General features: G+C 40.7%; 1 protein-coding gene across 2 annotated transcripts in view; it reads right to left on the bottom strand.

Annotated features, from left to right (window-relative positions):
- The window catches only part of GRHL2 (grainyhead like transcription factor 2), a 184,497-nt gene that overhangs the window by 85,644 nt on the left and 77,620 nt on the right, over window positions 1–21,233 (bottom strand). For both annotated transcript variants that reach the window (XM_055116805.3, XM_008975192.6), the window contains exons 5-7: window positions 19,799–19,854; window positions 16,372–16,528; window positions 12,678–12,789 (exon numbers count right to left, since the gene is read on the bottom strand). In XM_055116805.3, coding sequence (XP_054972780.1) covers window positions 12,678–12,789; window positions 16,372–16,528; window positions 19,799–19,854 — 325 coding nt within the window. The remainder of the gene's footprint in view (window positions 1–12,677; window positions 12,790–16,371; window positions 16,529–19,798; window positions 19,855–21,233) is intronic.

The raw sequence follows: 21,233 nt of genomic DNA, 5'->3' as shown, positions 1-21,233 counted from the left end.
AAACAGGCAGAATAAATGAACCCTAGTCTAAGTAGATTCTGAGATTTTTTTGTCTGTTTTCAAAATCAAAGCAGTGGCTTCTTAAAACCTGAATGACTCACAAGAACTCACTTATGAGTTCATTATTTTCTTTATAATGCTTTACAGAGTCAGAGGTGAACTGGCTGGGTTTCCTTAAGTGTGTTAACACTAGAGCTGATTTTTAGAGGTACTAAAGTATTTCCATCATTGAAATACTGGTCCATGAGCAAATAATAATAATGGCCACCATTTTTTGAGAGCCCTGTGCTAAACATACATACTTCACAAGTATTACCTCAGACAGTTTTTCTTGGTATCTTTTTATTATTATTATTCCCACCTCATAGAATAGGAAACAGGCAAGCATGTAAGTACTCTCCCATCCCCCACAGTCAGTTTGTAACGGGCCAGGCTGGGATTAGAACTTACGAAATTCATCTACATACATGCCAGAGGCCTTTGACTCCTCTGCTACACAGCCAGATGAGCACCTTTCCATACATAATCCAGGACAATAACAACTGAAATTATGAAAACATATGTGACCAGCATAGAGTGACCCGTCTATTAATATATTATTAAAGGCATAATTATTAGTAATATTATTACTATTTACTCTCCATGGCTTAGTATAATACCCTCACAGATAACATTTGTGTTTCTTAGAACTTTCTCTTTAGGCTACATCTAATATTTTACATGTGCTTGATTCACCCTCCTGTTTGTGGAGAAGGAATTATATAGACAACGTTACAGCTTTCAAGTTGTACTGACCATAAGCACAGAGTATGAACATTTGACATTGTGACCTATTACTATGTTCTGTGTATGCTAGTATTTTTTATTCTGTCTGATTTCATTTTTTAAGAATGTTGGTCTTGACTAACAAACTTGATTTCAAACTGACAATAGGTCATATCCTGTACATAGACACACATAAACACACACGCACGCGTGCCCATGCTTGCACCACAGCACATAGCTCCAGATTTAGTAACTCAGACAGGCTTAACATTCAACTCATTTCATTAGTCCATGTGGCTCAGGGAGATTTTAACTATAACCATTTTGTCTCTGTCCACAAATTTAATTTGTAAATCACACAAAAGTACCTGGCAGTTTCTGACAGTTTTCTGAATGAATGAAAATGCAAACTGTGCTTTGGTAAGTAACATGCTTAAAACACTGCATGAACTACTCAAGCATATGCCAGTTTTCCATTCTTCATGCTTTTGTCTAATATACTGACACTCTTGGGAGTACATGTGGAGACAAGAAGTTATAGGCACGTAGGATTAGAAGTTACTGCCCAAAGTGGTTAATCAGCAGTAATCACCCCGACAAACAGGGCCCCTTCTACCACAAAGCTCCCTAATCTTTTCCCACCCCAGATGACATATCCAGAAATTATAACACTTGGTTAAACCAGCTATAATTTATAAAAGGAAACTGAACTGTTTCTGAAGTGGTGGTATTTTATATTATTGGCAAGAGACTCAAGAATGTCTGTTCTATAAGATTCCACAGCCTCATTCTAGTGTCTAACAACCCTCAGTGTGAGAAATAATTTTCAAACACTTATAGTTGTACTTCAGAGTTGCAGACTGAATAGATTCAAACACTAGAAATAACTTTTTGGTAATTGGCAGTGCAGAAGAAAGACTATAAATCTTCAAGTGGATTATCTTTCACTAAATTTGAACTACAAGCCCAATTACTTAAGCAACTCAAAATACAGTAAGATAAATGTTCATTTTCAAGCTTCCCACTTACCCCTGGCTGCCCAAATCACATACACAGAATGAGTTAAGTGACATAGGAAGGTAAACCTCTTACCTGTGTTAAGGGGGTGGGGAGCCACTGGGAAGTGGCTCATGCACTATTCTAGTTTGTTGCAGGAATGATTTTTGCATTAACTGCTACTTGAATGACTCATGTTGCTAGTCCTGTGTACTTTTACTTATTTTTAATCAATTCTGAAATTATTAGAGGATTTTGATATTATGTCAAAATAGGATTTTGAGTTCTCTTAAGGAGGGAAACTGCTGTTGCCGTTACAGTTTACTGTTCTAATGCTGACCCCAGACTGTAGGTGTGAGTGGACTTGAGTCCACAGCAACCTTTGGAGAACTACATGACCTCATTAAGCTGGCTGCCTTATCTGTGAAATGGAGACACTACAGCACCTACGGCACAGGATTGTTAAACAATGACGAGACTCTCATTTATTAAGCACTCAATTATTTCAACACATGTCTTTCCAAAAGCAGAGAAACTAGTGGTGGTCCACATTCCTGAAGCCTGTTCAAAGAGTTTTCTTCAGATTAGCTTTACCTTATTTTGGCTTCTACAACCTCAAAGAGTTTAATTTAATTTTGAAAAAACTTGGCAAGTTTTAGGTTTTGTAAACAAGGAAGAAAAACTTTAAATTTGCCTAATTTCACTCTTGTGGATGTTACAAAGACATACATTTGTTTCTATTGAAGGCCACAGGGAGAGAAACTTCTAGCAAATGCTAGAGGGTGGCTGAATAGACCGGCTCTATAGTTTTGTTCATGAAACATATGATTTCATGAACTATCTAATTGTATCTCTAGGTTTTTTTTTGTCATTTTTAAGCCAATCCAATAATATTAAAAACTATAATACTATGAGAGTGCCTGAAGTTTCCTTAAATGCACATCTGAAAAAGAAAATAATGAGGTCCCAAACAGAAAACATGAAATCAAATAAAAGTATAAATTCCACATTGGAGATGAAAGAATGATGTTATAGCTATGGATATAACAAAAGTCCCACCGGTTAGGGGAAAAACAACTCAATGTCCAGTAAATGTGTATTTAAAAAAATGACAGATAGGAAATATAGCATTGTATAGCACTAAACACAGCAGGTCTATCAGTGGTTTCAGTTATCTGTGCGTGTGAGTGTGTGTGTGTGTTTTGATTTTGAAATCTCGTCATCTAAACCAGTATCTTTATAGGACAGCTTTACCCTGTCATTGAAACAGACTCTCAGAGGTCTCTTCAAGCATCCATCATCTGCTTTTATCTTCTCTGTAACATTCCTTCTGGTTAACTGCTCATGGCTTTAACATTTCCAGGAGTAGGAGAAATATCAGAAAAGGCTTATTAAACAATAATGTGCTGGAACCAGATAAACTGAGTTCCGAGGAACAGTGAAGGAAAATGATGAAGGGACACATTCGTTGTAAGTTTTAATTCCACATCTAGCTACTTGTTTTAAAAAAGTTTGGCTTTCAACAATTTTCCACATGTCTGTTTCAGGAAAACAGAAATAATTTCTAGTTAAGTTTAAAAGGAGACATTTACCTTTGTTTATGAGTATATATATTATGTTTGTAGCTAGCAATTAAGTCTCAGAGGTATTTAAGTTATATCAAAATGTTTATAGTATAATAAAATATATTTAAATATAAGAAATGGAAGTACTAAAGGCATATTTAGTCTTCTAGTATCAGAAAGATACTACCAGAAATGATTCTTTCAGCATGAAAGAGGAGAGTCCAACCCCAGTCAGATTTCTCAGTGAACCAGGCACAGTCCTGCTTACTGTCACTGTCACCTAGACGCACAAAACCACACATGGCAGTGTGCTCATCGATTATGCAACATTGGTTGAGCATCTGTTCTCTGCCAGGTTCTGTACCAGCTGCTAAACATACAAAGATTCAAGGTTAAAAAAATCCTCTCTTCATTCAAAAAGTTCAGCGTCTAGTAGGATGAATAAGTGAATGAATGAATAAACCAAGTGAAACACTGCCAAGTGCTATTGTTTAGATCTAAACCAAAGCCCGCAGAGGGAACAGTGGACTCTACCTGGGAAGATTAAGAAGATCTTACCCGAGTGGGGACAGGGAACAAGGTCTCAAGGTGTGAGATGTCTTCCAGGTGAAGAAGCGAGAGAGGGCTATTCTAGGCAAGGAGAACCGCAGAGATGGGTCAAACAAGAGGTTGGAAGTAAGTAGGAAAAAAATAGTGAAGGGTGAAAAGATATCTGTCATTTTAAAATATTAATAAAAGACAGATTATGCTGGATTGAGAAATGGGTGACAGTTTAAGATGTCGGGCAGGAAGTGTAGGCTCCTCTTTTAAGAAACATGGGGTGGAAGGAAAGAAGAGGGCCCAGCAATAGCTTGAAAGAGAGTCTGCAGGGATCAGGGACTGGAGCTGGGGATAGAATCCTGACCCTTCCCTGGAGGGAACCAGAGGGAGCCCGAGGACCACCCCCATCACACACACAGCGGAAGGGATTTTCCCAAGATACTGGCCTCAACAGAATGAGTTTCCAGGATTCATCCTGAGACAGGTATCCAGTAACTGAAAACCCACAGTGGCTCAATTATGATCGAAAATTATTTTCTGCCTAAACAAATATTAAACTTTAAAGAACACTTGCATTTACAGTGTTTTAAGTCAATTAACCTTCACAGCCTACTGTACTTTTATCACATAAATGTTTCTAATCAAGGTTGAGATGAAAAGGAGTTTTCCATAACTGCAGCTTTAGCACGTCTCTAGAAAACAGAGCATGTCTTACACTGCACATGAACTCGTGATAACAGCAAGGGCGGATGCAACAGAGGAAGGATCTGGAGCTGCAAGTGAGGCTGTTGCTGGCCCACACCCCAGAGTTCCCCTCGCATCTAGTCCTATGGAGGACGTGGGGATGGAGCTCACTCTTCTGACTGAGCTCCAACTACAGCCTTAATTCTCACCAGCCCTTGGATTTTGTTTTTTTAATTTGGGAGTTCTCAAGAGGTTTGGTTTGGTTTGTAATCAAATTTATTTTTCATATCTATTCAGAAGTATGGAAACAGCCTAGAAAAACATCAAAAAATGAAATCCTATTTACTTGAGTTATTTTTAAAGGAGGGAAGACCTACATTTTCCAGACTGTAGGGAGACAGCAAATCTGTATAATTTGGGGAAAAGGACAGCCCTCCAGAGAGCCAGAGAACTAAACTAGGTGGGATGGTGGGAGGCCCTGCTGAAGAAAGTGGAGAGTTGCTGGTGCTCTTGTCTCCCAGGCCTGTTTGGGCCACAAATTCACACTACCTGATCACCTGGCCACCTGATCACCTGGCCACCTGGCCACTTGGCTACCTGACCACCTAGCTACCTGGCCAGCTAGCCACCTGACCACCTGGCTACCTGATCACCTGGCTACCTGACTACCTGACCACTTGGCTACCTGGCCAACTGACCACCTGACTACCTGACCACCTGGCTACCTGGTCACCTAGCTACCTGGCCACTTGACCACCTGACCATCTGACCACCTAGCCACCTGACCACCTGACCCCCTGGCCATTTGACCACCTAGCCACTTGACCACCTGACCACCTAGCCACCTGGCTACCTGACTTCCCAACATGTGGACGTCACCTCTTCCTACACACCACCTTAAATCTCCACCCTCCCACTTTTCTGCATAGCTCTCGGAGTAGCCCAGCCCAGGACTGGCTATAAAAACTGAGAAAGCATGCTTATAGGGCTCATCCAAAGCCAGCTTCCTCTAAAAAACTCAAATAAAAAAACTCTTTTTTTTTAACAGTTTAAATAAACTGTTTAATTATGATTCTTGTTTGAAAGTGGAGCATGACTCCAGATTAAAAAGAGCTTCTAGACCTTAACAGGATAGCCATGCTGAATCATTCACAGAGGTCAACAAAATCTGTGATCAAGAGTCTTTTAAGAGGCTTCCTTTGCCCTCAAAGAGAACTATGGAGAATCAAATGTGAAGAAATGCTTTGATTTCATTTTGAAAACTTAAGTTTTCAAAAAAGTGTGACTTTAATATAAAACTACTTTCAGCAGAGCACAATTTAAACATTGACTCTTAAGAAATAGATTTGTATTAGGACACAGACAAAAATCCTATAATCATATGCTAATAACTGAAATTGTACTATAATTGCCTGCTAATTACCAGGGAAATCTACAGGATTAATATTAATAATGTAACTAATAAATCCTGATACAGGAAAGATTACTGTGAACCAACATTGAAGACAGAGATTGAATAAAGAGCATACTGTTTATTTCACAATTAACTACAACCTTGTGTCAATAATGCTTACACTGGATGTGACTACAATGATGTTTATTTGGATGTGTTTCTGGAATCAGGCTCACTACATCACAACCTGTACTGCCCGTTCTGAAAGCACAAGAGCTGTTATGTGCATTATTTTGGAACATCTGCACCAGAAAGTAGTAAAGGAATTCTTAGTTCTCTTCTGTAGGGAGAAGTTATATATGAATGTGCTACCAATTAACTGTCATAGCTTCTGGCTTTCACTCTATGAAGTTAATGTTGGTTGTTGAACCTCTTCTAATTTTCCTTCCCTGTTTGAAAGGTAACAAATAGAAAAATATGCCTTCCCGAGAACGTGGTTTTGGAATTATCCACTATTTGAGGAGATTTGGACTGATATCTAGTCTAGTTAACTTTTTTATTTGTGATCCATTTTAAATATTTTTTAAATGGCTCACACACTGTGCAAAACTGGATAACTCCACTGTGCAAATAAGTCCTGGGAAACTCCCAGCCTGTTCTATGTGTAGACGGTGCCTCAAAATCAACATGCCCCTGGCTGAACTCAGTACCTGGCCAACCTCCACTCCTTCAACACTTGGCCACGCTGCTCCTTCTGACTCACCTGCCTCTGGGGAGGGCATCCAACCAGTTAGCAAAGCTGTGCTTTTCTTCATGATCCTTTTGTTCCCCTGTATCCCCCACAGCCAATCAGTCATCAAGGCTCTATCAGCTTGACAGTCTGTCTCTCACTCCTGGGTTAACTTTGTATTTCTCCTTTGCAATTCATGCCTCCAATCTCAGTCTTTCACCTGGCTATTGCTGGTTTTCCATTGCCAGTCCATCCCTCACTGCATCCATCCCATATGCTGGCTCAGAATTACCTCCCTGAAATACAGATATCCCATTACAAACCTGCCAAACATCCCCAATGGTTATCTAAAGCCTCCAACATCAAGCACTGCAACTCATTCAAGAGAAAGTTCATTTTGTCACAGTATTCTATTTGACTATTACTTCTGCACATTCTCCACTGTCTGTCCTTATTAAAGTTCTGGGAGGACTGATGAGCAAATGTAACACAGCCACTTGGATGGATGGCAATTTGCAGGTACAATTTCTATTATTACCCTCTCTTACACATCTTGGATCTCTAAAATCTGCTTCATTCAACAACAGAAAAACATGGCTAAACAAGATATTCATGTTAAACCTCAGTATAAAAAAGTATAAATACACACACATACACACACACACTTGAATATCTCCCCAATAAAACTGTAAAACAAGACTTTGTGGAGCCAAGATACTGTTAAAGCAACAAAGAGCAAGAAACTCTGAGCTCCACTTCTGGCTTAGTGACGTTCCTTTGCAAAGATGCTGAGGTGGGTGGTCGCAGAGGAACTCAAATAGCATTTCCCTAACATTCTACCTGCAGCTCTGAGGTTTGCCACCAGGACTGAGGTGTCAAGAATCAATGAACCTCTAACACTCAGAGCCTTCTGGGTCTGTGGACCCCTAGAATCCTTCCTGGGCTCAGTCAGCCTCCATTGGGGACCCAAGGCTTCAGCCTGTGACACATAGAAACAGCTTAATCAGGGTTTCTTTTAGAGTTTGAGACCAGAAAATTCCATCTATGCTTCATCTCCCTGTCATTCTAAGATGCCCTTAAAAAATGTAAGCCTTTCCACAGCCCCATGTACTGAGGACTTCCTTCCTTCACCCTACTCTCTGCATGGGTCAAATCAACAAATCAACTAGCACTCTCACTAGCGTGCATGAGAGTATCCACCCCTTCCACCTTGGCTAATAGTGTTATCAGACTTTATTAAATAATTTGTCAGTCCCATTTTTTTTTTTTTTTTTTTGAGACGGAGTCTTGCTCTGTTGCCCAGGGTGGAGTGCAGTGGTGTGATCTTGGCTCACTGAAACCTCCACCTCCTGGGTTCAAGGGATTCTCCTGCCTCAGTCTCCCAGGTAGCTGGAATTGTAGGTGCCCGCCACCACGTCCGGCTAATTTTTATATTTTTAGTAGAGATGGGGTTTCACCATGTTGGCCAGGCTGGTCTGGAACTTTCTGCTTCAAGTGATCTGCCTGCCACGGCCTCCCAAAGTGCTAAGATTAGAGGCGTGAGCCACTGCGCCCAGCTTCAGTCCCACTTTTTTTGTCTTGATTACTGTACCTATGAATGTGCTATTGCACGACTTGCAGCACCCTTCCTACCTTTTTGACCTCACATGCCCTAGTTATCCTTCCAGATGAGTCTCAGAAACTTCTCTGGGAAGCGCTCTTCTATGCTGCCGCTTACCACGTGATATCTTAGCTAGTCATCTTCTTGCCCCTAGTCTTGAGCAGTTTGAGTACAGGGCTCTGCCTTAATTACATTTGTATTGCCAGTGCCTAACAAAGGGTCTGGCACATAGTAGGTGTTCAGTAAACTTTTGCAGAACGAATGTGGAATAACTGTGCTTTTCCTCAAACCAGTGTTAACTAATATGGGGCCATCACTAACTCCAAGTCTTCTTTTAAAGGGGCTTTCTCACTCAGAGAAAATCAAACAACAAATTTAATTTAAATAGAGATTCCACGCAGGAGGTGGACATAGGTGGACATAGGAATGCTCCTGGGACTGCAGAATGTAAACTTATTTATGACCTTGAATAATTGTTGTTATTCAAGGAGCTCACAAGAGTGAACTTGTGAGACTCAGAGAACTTTGCTTATGTGTTTTGAAAAGCAGCAGAATCCACTTGGGCCTGGGTTTGTTTGGTTTACTTACATCAAGTTCGAGCTCATTGCTAATGTTTTCTTCCCCTGCCCCCAACTCCTGCCAAACAGTTTACGACCCAATGTACAAGAACCGCATATCAAACTGGCTTCCACCAATGTCAGAACTAGCAGCAGCCAAGAAGTCCACCACTCAGATTGCAAAACGTCCTCCATATCTGGAGAGGAAGGCACAGACCAAAGAATCAGGACGTCTGTGAACCAGCCTCTCTCCATGTAGACAGGGCCTGGTGGGTGCCAAGAACTGGCTAGAAGCTGGAATACAAAGGCAGTATATGGTGGAGAGAGGGCTTCAAATAATTGTTTTTTAAAAAATGGTGGCACGCAGTGGCTCACGCCTATAATCCCAGCACTTTGGGAAGCTGAGACGGGCAGATCACGAGGTCAGGAGATCGAGACCATCCTGGCTAACACAGTGAAACCCCGTCTCTACTAAAAATACAAAAAATTAGCTGGGTGTGGTGGCGTGTGCCTGTAGCCCCAGCTACTCAGGAGGTTGAGGCAGGAGAATCCCTTGAACCAGGGAGTCGGAGGCTGCAGTGAGCCGAGATCATGCCACCGCACTCCAGCCTGGGCGACAGAGCGAGATTCCATCTCAAAAATAAATAAATAAATAAAATAAAATAAATAAAAATAAAAATGGTGCACATTTTGGCATTCTTGGGTTTCTATCCCACCTACATACCACTTATCACATGTGTGATCTTGCGTAAAATTCTTCCCTCTTAGCATCTTGGCTTTTAAACAAGAAAATGGGATATTTTGGCCAGGTGCGGTGGCTCTCGCCTGTAATCCCAGCACTTTGGGAGGCCGAGGCAGGCAGATCACTTGAGGTCACCCTGGCTGGGAAGAGTGACGGGGAGGGAGGGATGAAGAGAGGTTGGTTAATGGGTACAAACATAGTTAGAGAGCAGGAATAAGTTCCAGCATTCAATAGCAGAGCTGAGTGATTAGAGTTAGCAATAATTTATTGCATATTTCAAAATAGCTAGAAGAGAAGATTTGAGATACTCTGAACACAAAGAAATGGTAAATGTTTGAGGCGATGGATATCCTAAATGCACTGATTTGATCATTGCATATTGTATGCCTGTATCAAAATATCACAGGTACTCCATAAGTACGTATAATTATTATGTATCAATTTAAAAAAAAGAACCCTTGCTTTAGCTAAGGGGCCCTCATCTCGGTCTCTAACTCCAGCCTCAGGGTCACTGCCTGGCTGACTTGGTTGAACCTGCAGATCATAGATGCTGGTGGAGATTTGGGAATTGAGACTTTTGAGCCCTGAGTTTAACCTCCAGTTTCACGGGGGTTTCAAAAAAGAAATGCATTAAATAATTCGGGATACTTTTTAATTTTTTTATTTTTTAGGCCATTAGAATGTTCCTAACCAAAACTAGCAAATGTATGGCCCACGCACTCTCTGCCTTCCTTCACCCTCTGCAGGCACTGATAACCCTCCATGATAGTCCTAGTGGAGACAAAGAGTGACCTCAGAAACCTTCTCAATATCACACTCCAGAGTTAAAGCAGATGACGGTGCAACAGGCAGACATATGTGCCAGGACACCATCGGTGCTCCTTTATGTGGGAAATGGTGTTTACAACCCACTGGCAGAGAAATGCATGATTTGATTTTTTTAATCTAGCAGAAGAATGAATTGTATGAGATTTTTGCATATTTTCTCTCTCTATGTGAGCAGATGTCAGGTTGAGATTGGGGTAGAGACTGTGCTCAGAAGATTCATGTCTCATTGAAGCTAACTGATGGATTTAATGCCTTGTTCTCAGGTTGGAAGCAAGTAGCCCAGCTACCCATGAAGCTACTTAGTAAAGGTCACAAATCTCAGAGATAAAGCATGTGTGTGCCTATGGGGACACATGTGTATACAGAAAGAAAAGTCTGAAGGCAGGCAAGAGATGATAAAGAAGATAAGAAGATCTGAAGTCTTACAAGATCTGAGAAATCATTCTAGTCTCAGAAAAGTAAACCCTGTAACAATATCAAAGTTGGATCAACAGGTATGCCAGTAAAATGCTTTTATTATTTGCCTTATTTGGACCTACTCCATATTTCTCTTTAATTGCTCCTTTCATTTTCTTGGGTAATAATTATAAGGCTAACTTTTCAAATAAAATAAAATTGTTCCTCTGCTCTATGCAGATTTAACTAAACAGGTTAAGGCAAGTATCCCCAACCCCCGTCCTAGTCACCAGGTCTTGGTTTAGTTTATCAGCTCAGGTCAGGAACACAGATCTTATCCCGGCTCTTGCACTAATTATCTGAGGGGGAGTCATGTGATATGGGCCAGTGAGACTTCCTAGGCCTCAGTTTCCTTGTTTATTCGATAAATATGTTTGACTAGTTAATACAATAGGTGTATGTGTGTGATGCGGAGGTGAGGAGCGGCTTAACTATTTTGCAAGAAAAACCAGTAACTAGTTTCATTGTCTTCTACAGTGAGCCTCTGACCCTATCCTAGTCATTAAACTCTGCCAGTGTGGTCAAGAAGTCCTAGCCAGGGTGAAATGGAAGATCTGAAAAGTCCTCATTGTAGTGTGTAAGAAATCAAAGTAATTGTCCTTTGCAAGGCTCAGTAATACCTTTTCATACCCAGCAGGATGGGAACCTTCACTTAGCCCACACTCATTTGGACTGAAGCATCTTAGTCAGCAAAATGGGGTAATGAAGTCTACAAATGAGAAATGACTTACTTCTTATGGAAACAGTGGTAAAATTATTTGGAAACACATACATTACTGTCTGTTTTTAAGTAATTTTTGGAAGCTTTAAGATCTATTCCCTGAATTCCCCTACTTTGCTCTGCATCTCAGAGGTTGATTCTGCAAACTGCACTTTCCGGGGTAATGTGCCCTCTGACTCCGAGTTAAATTCTGCCAATGGGAGGCACTGGCAGGAGATCACGAGGCAGAGAGAAGTCAGGACAGTTCTTCTCCTCCCTCTTGGCACTGAGAATGTCTCTGGCAGCAATTCTGCTGTGCTTTCATCTCCCATTGGAAAACAGCTCTCTCTGTGGTCCCAGCTCCTGCTGGGTGGCTCCTACAACACCCACCTCCTCCTCCCTTTGATTCTCCAGCCCTGCAGGTAATAGCTGGATTGTCTCATTGTGCCTTCAGCCTTTCCAACCTTGGCAATGAATTCATGCCCAGTGAATTATTGGGCCATGAGTGTTGCCTTCCAGACTGGACCCAGAGTGATGTGCCATCCAGGGGGCTGCTGGTCTCTACAGAACGGACCTCAAGTTTAGGGGTATACAGACTCCTGGCAGATTCACTCCTTCTTTAAATGGTTCACTTGCGTGACCACCTAGCATTGCTTGCACTAGGCATGTGTTGAAATGGAAAGAACACTGGACAGAGAACTAGAAACTTAATGTGTAGTCACATGACCTTTGCCAAATGGCTTTAGGGTCACACGAGCTTGAGTTTATTTATGTCACAGGGATAAGAGTTCATCTGACCTGCTGACTGCCTACTAGGCTCAAACGGGGAGGCCATGAAAACACGTTTTAGGAATTGAAATGGTCATTGCAAATCTAACTATATGACTATGATTTTATGAGACACAGTTGACTTTCATAGAATAGAAAACGCTTTGCTCTCTGCTTAGCCTGATTTTGGTTACTCAGTCTGATCTGCACTAAATGTCCTGACATAGACTAGTGCCGGGCACATCATAAGAGCTCTGTGGCTCCAGCTGTGATTACTGCGCCAGGCTCCCCTTGGCATTGAGACAACATGTCAGTTTATCGAGGACTATACAGGGAAGTCAAGGTCAACTTACCAATGTCAAGGACCCTCTGCTTCGCCGTATGCTGCCGAGAGTGCCAGTATTTCCAGTATTTGAGCTGTTCATCTCTGTTTTTGTCTTCACTGAAGACCACCATCACCACACTCTGCAGAGGGGAGAATCGTGGAGCTTACTTTTTGTTCAGTGCCTCTGTTGCCTCAGTCTCCAGTTCTGGAAGTTCTACCAGAGGTGTGTTTGTGTCATGTTGCTTTTCTTGCTTTAGAAAAGCCCAGACAAGCTTGGTTGTATGGTCCGTTTTGTTATAAAATGGACCTACTTAAAAAATGAATTTGTCTTTCAAATTCATTTTGAAGCATGAAGGAAAAAAAAAAAGGGTCCTACATCAGTTTTACCAGGAGGTTATAAACAACCAGATTAACCAATTAGCAGCAAATGTATTATTTTGTGAGGTCAGCAGAAAACCCCCCAAATTTTTTTTTCTTGTATTGGAAACAAGCATTCTTTTGAAATTTCTACTCATTAAACATAAAATGTGATGCCATTTGTAAAGAAGCAAACATCTGTTTGTGGTCTAATTAAGTGGCTCAGGCTGGAATATCAAAATTAATGAGAAAAATACTAAGGAAATGAGGAAAATGCTGAAAGACAAATTCATATTGGTGAACATAGATCTAAACTACAGATATTTCATACACTGAAAAACGCAAGAGCAACTATGATATCTATTTAAATCTAATGTGGATGCACTTTAAAAATGAGCTTGAGAAACTAATTATATCTTGCAGAAATAAGAATTCAAAACTCTTTTCAGTTCTAAATTATAAACAGCCTCATTAAACTAAATACACATTAATTCACCGTCACTTATGAAATGGAGACAGTACCAAAAACAACCCTCTTCCAAAAAAAAACCCTTTAATTACAGTATCAGGAATACTCTTCCTCTCACTCCACATCCAAAACACTTCTTAGGCACTTTCCTACTATTCCTGAAAAATATTTCATGGACTCTCATTCCTTAAGAACTTCTTAGGGCTGGGCCGGGTGACTCATGCCTGTAATCCCAACACTTTGGGAAACTGAGGTGGGAAGATCTCTTGAGTCCAGGAACTCAAGACCAGCCTGGGGAACATAGTGAGACCCTATCTCTGCAAATAAAATAATAAAATAAAAAGCCAGGCATGGTGGTGCACGTCTGAAGTCCCAGCTACTTGGAAGGCTGAGACAGGAGGATCCGTTTGAGCTTGGGAGGTTGAGGCTTCAATGAGTAGTGATCATGCCACTGTACTCCAGCCTGGGTGACAGAGAGAGACCCTGTCTCAAAAACCAAAACCAAAACCAAAACAACCTTCTCCTTTGTAGCAGTTTACACATTAGTAGTCATTTACTTATTTACCATTATTCAGCCAATGGCAATGTCTTCCCAATTAACATCAAACTTAGCAAGGACAGAAACTGTGTCTGCCATTCACCTTGGCACCTGACGAATAACAGACAGCAAATACATGCCGGTGGCTGGCTGTCACTTTGAAATCTGGCTCTTGCCTAAAGTATGTGTAAACAATTTTTACACAAGAAAGCAGATGTTTGTTAGGAAAACTGTTTAGAAATATGTATCCATATTGTTTCGAATTCACAAGCAGTGAGATCTTCAGAGGCACTGGATACATGACAACAAAGAAAACCATTCTCTGTGCTGGTGCAACTATGAGCTCAGCCAGCTTTTCATTCTACCCTCTGCCACGCCTCAAACTTTTCCATTTATGTGTAAAAGTTTACTGCGTGGCTTCCTGGTATTTATTTGTCGCAAAATAAAAATAACATTTAAAGTAATATTTTTTCTGGCAAGTGTCTAAATTAGCATAAATAATGGCATATTCTTGGTATGGAAATTTATTTCTTCAATGATAAAGGAAAACGCAGTTTGAAACTGTTGTTACCACGCCCTACATGCTTCGACTTGGAATGAAACACTGTTCTCAGAAATAAATGCTGATAGGTGACAAACACATTTCTCCTTCCTGCTCCAGAGCCGGGGAGTAAGAAAGAGCCACTCTGAGAGGCGCCAACTTAGTCTCCAAGGGTGGAGGTTGAAGTCCTTACAAGAAAGGGGGGACTCTTCACTTTAGCCAAAATGGAACATAAAGAAATAAAATTTTCTTATTAAATTATTTTCATGATTTCAGCAAAGTAGAATTCTTGGGAAAGTCCCTGTACTCCAAACTGTTGTCATGACCTTAGAATACTAACTACCCACCATTTTTTCCAGGTTGATGATAATGATGTTAAGAGGGTGTATATGAGTTATACTAACACTTGGAATTTATAAGGCTTAAAAAAAAAAAAGCAAATTTATTCAGTGTCTTCTTACCAGATGCTCATATACAAGAGGGGGAGGATGTAATTTATAGGAAATATATCCAGAGAGAAATAGATCCAGGCTAACATTTCCCTGCCTTCAGCCCTCCATGCTGCTCAACACAGCACAACCTCACAGTAAAGAGAGTTGGGTTCAGGAGTCTGACGCCCTGGGGTAGATCCTGGTTCCCTCACCTTTTAGCTATGTAACCTTGGCCGGTTACTAGTTTCTGAAACTTTATCACCAAGTTTCCTTATCTGTAATATCATAAAAACAACAGTGCCTTTTTCATAGGGTTGTTGTCAGTTTCAGTGAGTTACTAGACAGATGGCACCTAATACAATACCTGGCGCTTGAAGATAATAAATATAAATTGTTATTTTATGACTCTTGTTATTATTATTGTGAGGGCATATTCTTCACCGCAGTCTTGACCACAGCGTTAGAATTTACTAATTCTCCTGATGGGCACACAGCACACCAGCAACTTTCTCACTGCAGTGAGCTCAGCCTTGTGTGGAACCTGCGCCCCACCTGCACTGGGGGCATGCCCGTGTTGTGGCGCTGTAGGCACACCATGTGCCCCCTTCTTAAGTGTTCTGAAGTGGTAGGAGGAGGGAGCTGTGACTAAAATAAGGTGGGCTGGGCATCATGGACCCAACACCATAAATCATTTTACAACAGATGGGAAAGTCCTTCTACCTCTTTTCAGAGCTGTGCTATAATTTTCCTTTTCAGTAGAGAAGGATTACCAGGCCTCTCCCTTCTTGGCAGTAGCAAGTACGCCAGAAGCTGGCAGGCTTCCAGAAAAGGGAGAGCCAGTTTCATTTCCCACAAGTAGAAATAATACTCATGAATCTGAAAACTCCCCCAAGTGACTCCTGGTGGGGATCGTGCCTCATCTCTGGAACCCTGAGAAAGCCCTGGGCTGCAGAAGGCTTTGAAACCAAGTTCCACCAGGCCCAGGGATTCAGAGTGAACCGCATTTTCCTTTACAGAATAGAACAAAGCTCTTTCTCACCCACAGAGGGGTTCTGACTTACAGCTACTTACTTGAAAAATTAAGATCAATTGATTGAAAATAACAACAACAAGGAAGCACATAAGCAGTGAGTGAAGCGGGAAAATTCCTCGGATACAGTCAGACAGCATGTTCCAACCGTGCCCCTTCCCTGGGGTTTACTGGTTACTGATTACAATGATCAATTACGAGCCAATAAGTGCTCTTGCCCCAACTCTCTGACATTCGTTCTAGAATTATTTATGTTGAAGGTTTTATTTTTTTTCCATGCCATTCCACAAGGCTGTGAGGTAGCCATTCCGTTCATCGGATTCCTTTGTACTTTATCTGAGAAATGTGGCCCCTACCCTGACTTTGCTGATGGGGTGTCGGAAGCATTTGTTGTCTCCGGTCTCGCTGAGTGTTATGGCATAGAACTGTCCTTTGTTGAGGTAGGTCATGGGGCCCTCCCCCTGCTTCTGACGGAGAGATTTGGTGGCTTCCAGGGTGTACTGAAACGTGCCACTGTGAAAGAAAACAAACAGCGGTCAGACCCACTCACTTGGACATTTCTGCTTTTTTGACCAATTTCACATCATAGCATTTCACATGAATATTAACCAATGTTTACTGTTTTAGAGACAAAACACAGCATATGGCAAAAGAGATGAGACCAGATCAAAGGTCATTGCTAGTACAATGTATACAACATTTCTAACAGTGGCCCATAAACCAGATGGTTTGGAAGGGGAGAAAGTCCACGATGTGCCTGGCGAATTGTGCAAAAAACAGCTCTACCAGGAGAACCCCTGGTAGATCTTAGCTGGCAATTAGGTAATGCTTGAAGCTTAAGAATTAATAGAATTTGCCATTTTTACCCTAACAAAACAACTAAATAAATAATTTTGTTCAATTCATGTATATACCTAACCTTTTTTTTTTTTTTTTTTGTCTAACCAAGGTGTTACAGATAGCTGTATCTTACTATAAAACATCTCAAAACATGAAAATCCAAAACTCAAACATTCACTTGAGAATCTAGTTCCCTAATAACAGGGAGTACTTTTTGTATTTTGCTTCTTGTTTTCAAGCCTGCGGAAGAACTCATGGCAGGGTTGTTCTAAATCAGGGGTTTGCAAATGATGGCCCATAGGCCAAATCCATCTCACTGCCTGTTTTTGTAAATAAAGGTTTATGGGAACACAGCTGCACTCATTTGTTTACATACTGTCTATGACTGCTTTCGTACTACAGCAGCAAGGTTGAGTCGTTGTGGTAGAGACGATAGCCTGCCAAACCTAAAATTCTTACTCTCTAGTTCATTTCAGAAAAAGTGTGCAGATCCCTGCTCTAAATAGTGTCCCTCACATTTTTTAAAAAACATGATATAATTTACAAAGGAAAAACACTGATTTTTCCCAACTTCGAAGAGTATATCAATTATTTAAAATAACACAACAGGTATGAACCACAATCATTTTTTGTTTAACACATTCATTCAGAACTATTTATTTCTGCTATACTGCAGGACGGCTCACAGTGACAACCCAATAACAAACACCACATAATTTCTAGATCATCAGAAACTGTCCATTGTGTTTATTTCTTTAGCTCTTTTATTTCATAGTCTTTGGAAGGCTGGGCACAAAAATGACTCAAACTTTATCTCTGAAAATGGCCTCCTGACAGGATTATGGGGGGCTCTTGCTTTCTATGTTAAATATTTCTGTAATGTTTTATTTATTTTTTAACTTTTATAATAAGAAGAAAATCTGAAGGGCAGAATAATATTCCTGTTTTATGATAAAAAATCTTAGGCTTAAGCTAATAAACTAAGCAAATTCCAGAATATGTGTCTTAAAAGAAGTTGGGAAATAAATCATTCAAAACAGAACTGATTCCATTGTCATTTTGTCTGAAAAAGCAATTTCAACAGAGTACCATTGAATCATAACATTTTAGACCTGGACAGGATATTAGGAATCACCTAGACCACTAGCTTGCATCTTGTCTAGGGCACAGACTGCTTTGAAAACATGAAGAAAGCAGTGAATTTTCCTTCCCAGATAAAGGCACTTATGAACATAAATGATTTTTAATATAATTTCAGGGATTTGTGTCCATCAAGCCTGCCCATAACACAGGATAAAAACCCAAGATTCAGCCCACCTTCCTCATTTCACAGCTAAGGAGAGGCTAAGAGACGTGCTCGCTCTGCTGGACCATGGCAGCAGCGGAAAGAGAAACGAGGTCAAGTCACTGGTAGGTCCTTGCTCTTCCCACTGGCCTGGCAGCTGCTGACATGGTGCTTTGGATTTACAGCATGCAAATTAGACTCCTATTCCCACATTTTAGAAGGCAATTTCAAGTCCATTCTTCCTTGCCTCCCGCTTCCTGCCCCCAGGAATTCTAAATAAGATGATCTGGGGAGGATGAGTGGGGAGCCTGAGATTGGAACCAGAGGACTTTAAGAGGAAACCAGGAGAATGGAAAAGGGCCATATGTGTAAAAGCAAAGGGGCAAGAAACAGTGGGAGATGGGATTTTAAGTAAAGAGGGACCAAAACATAGAGGGCCCTGATGACCTTCATAAGGAATTTGATTTCAATTCTGCCTGAAATGATAAAATCTTCGGTACGTTTTGTAAATGGGGGAGATAAATTCATTTCTTGCCACTCTCTCACTCTTTTTTTTTTTTATGTGATGGGGTCTTACTATGTTGGCCAGGCTGGTCTTGAACTTCTGAGCTCAAGTGATCCTCCCACCTCAACCTCCCAAAGTGCTGGATTACAGGCATGAGCCACCACGCCCAGCTGCCATTCTCTCCTGTCTTCAGACATGATCATAACCAAGGTCTTAAAACATGACTCTTTTACCTGGAATGTTCTTAATCTTCCTTCTTTTCTTAGAAAACACCTGCTATTAATCCTTCAAGATGCAGCTCAAATGCCACTTCCTGTGAATATTTGCCCTCAACCCCACACACCTTCCTACTCCCACACACATGTGCAGGCCTATAGGTCCATTTAGTTCTGTTTATATATCTCTGTAGCAGGACTCATCTCTTAGCAAATGTTTTTCAATTTGTCTGTCATCACATTTGTCTCCTCCAAAAGTGTGGACCTCTTGTAAGGAGAGATTATATCTTATCCCCAACCCTACTCACACTGCTGCACATGGAAGGCACCTGAGTGCATGATAGCTGGTAGCTGGCTATGTGCACAGTGGAACAAAAAAGAAGTGTTGGCAGGGAGATCCAATGTATTGCAATAGCTCAGGAGAAAGTTGACAAGGGTAACTTGGAAAGGAGATGACAGGTGGAACAGACAATTCAGCATTTAGCAAGTGCTGAGAAAGTCCAACAGGAAAGAAGCCAGATCCTTTACCTCTAGCTGGGGTGGCTTGGAGAATGGGAACATCATTAGCCACAATAGGAAATAAAAGCAGAACACCAGGTGTGAAACAAGTGGAAAAGGAGGGAAAGAAGAAAAAAGATGGAGCTTCATATTACACTTGTTGGGCTGGAAGCACATGAGTATGAGGTTCAGAGGAACACCTACAAAAGAATGTCTAGCCAACAGAAGGAAGAAAAGGGGTGTAGGCCCCAGAAAATTGTCCAAGACTGGAAATAATGATATAGAAGTCCTTTGTATAAAGAAAAAAGCACTGAGGCAAAGGAAATCACACTGTTCTGTAAAAGTTTACAAAGAAAAAAGGTTTAAAGGTATAACTCAAATGTACATTTAAAGGTTTATCAGTTAATCAGTTTCTAAGGATGCATCTCCTGGTAACTCACCTTGATGTCTGATCATACATGTACTCCTCAGCCCCAACTGAAGCACTCCGAAATTTCTGCAAAATATGAGTCATCGGAATTAAAACAAATAGGTAAGTCATTATGCAAAAATGATAATAATAAATGTATCCAAACTATTTTATTCTCTCACTATAAAATAAAGTTATGTATTTGATATTATGTTTTCAACTACAGCAAAAGTAGTCATAGAACTCACCTATCACCTCCTCACTGAGAGCTACACTCAACAGAAAATACATTCGTGCTTTGTATGTTATTCACGTGTCCACAGGTGTTCCTACAGAGTTTGAGGTACTGGAAGCTGTTTCCTCAAATACATAATACATCTCTTCCATTTGCTATTGTCTCCAACACTTATTCCAAATGTCATAAATTCTGAATTAACAGAACATGAATTACACAGAGGTCATATAGCGCAGCAAAAAGCAATACAGTAGAATGGTTAAGAACATAGTTTCTGAAGCAAGATTGTATAGGGTCAAGTTCTAGCTCTTTTACCTGTTACCTATATAAAATGAGGCAAATGCTATATTTTCTTCATCTATAAAATTTCTATTTATAATAATTAGAAGAATTAAATAAGTTTTAAAAAGTACTAAGAATAGGCTGGGCATGGTGGCTTATGCCTGTAATCCCGCACTTTGGGAGGCCAAGGCAGGAGGATTGCTTGAAGCCAGGAGTTTCAGACCAGCCTGGACAATAAAGCAAGACCTGTCTTGACTAAAAATAAAATAAAATTAGCTTTGTGTGGTGGCTCATCCCTGTAGTCCCAGCTACCCAGAAAGTTGAGGCGGAAGCATCGCTTGAGCCCAAGAGTTCAAGGCTGCAGTGAGCTACGATCACGTCACTTCAGATCAGCCTGAGCGACAGGCTGGAGTGCCTATTAAGACCCTATTTTCTTAAAAAAATGAAGTTACTAAGAATAGAGCCTGGTACATAGTGAGCACTATGTACATGTATAAATACTATTATAAAGTAATAATTTGACCCTATTCAGTGCCCTTCTCTAAGGATCTTCATTATCACAATATTGTTAAGAGTAGGTTTTCTGGGGAAACTAAGTTTAGTATTACACACAAAGAAGCTTGGGTCTCAAGATGTTCAATTGTATGTACAGTGCATATAGGATGTGCTTTGCTGCATCTTAGAATCTTTTCAAAAGTAGATGACCAAAAGCCCTAATTCTTGATCTGAAGCGAATATTGTAGAATACTGATGAAAAAGCATTTCATTGACCACGTATCTTGTTCTTTCACTATGACCATTTTTCAAGTGTCTCTTCCTAAGAGATAACCTTCCTGCCTCTCATTTCTGTGCAATAAACTTACATTCTTTGACCGGCATTTCAAGGGTTTCCTTCTAAAGGAAAAATGTTACCACAGCTATTTTCCAGACTTCCTCACAACTCCTAACC

This window comes from Pan paniscus, chromosome 7 (assembly GCF_029289425.2).
Source record: "Pan paniscus chromosome 7, NHGRI_mPanPan1-v2.0_pri, whole genome shotgun sequence".
Taxonomy (NCBI): domain Eukaryota; kingdom Metazoa; phylum Chordata; class Mammalia; order Primates; family Hominidae; genus Pan; species Pan paniscus.
The sequence above is the reverse complement of the archived record's forward strand: the minus strand, read 5'-3'. Positions and strand labels throughout refer to the sequence as shown.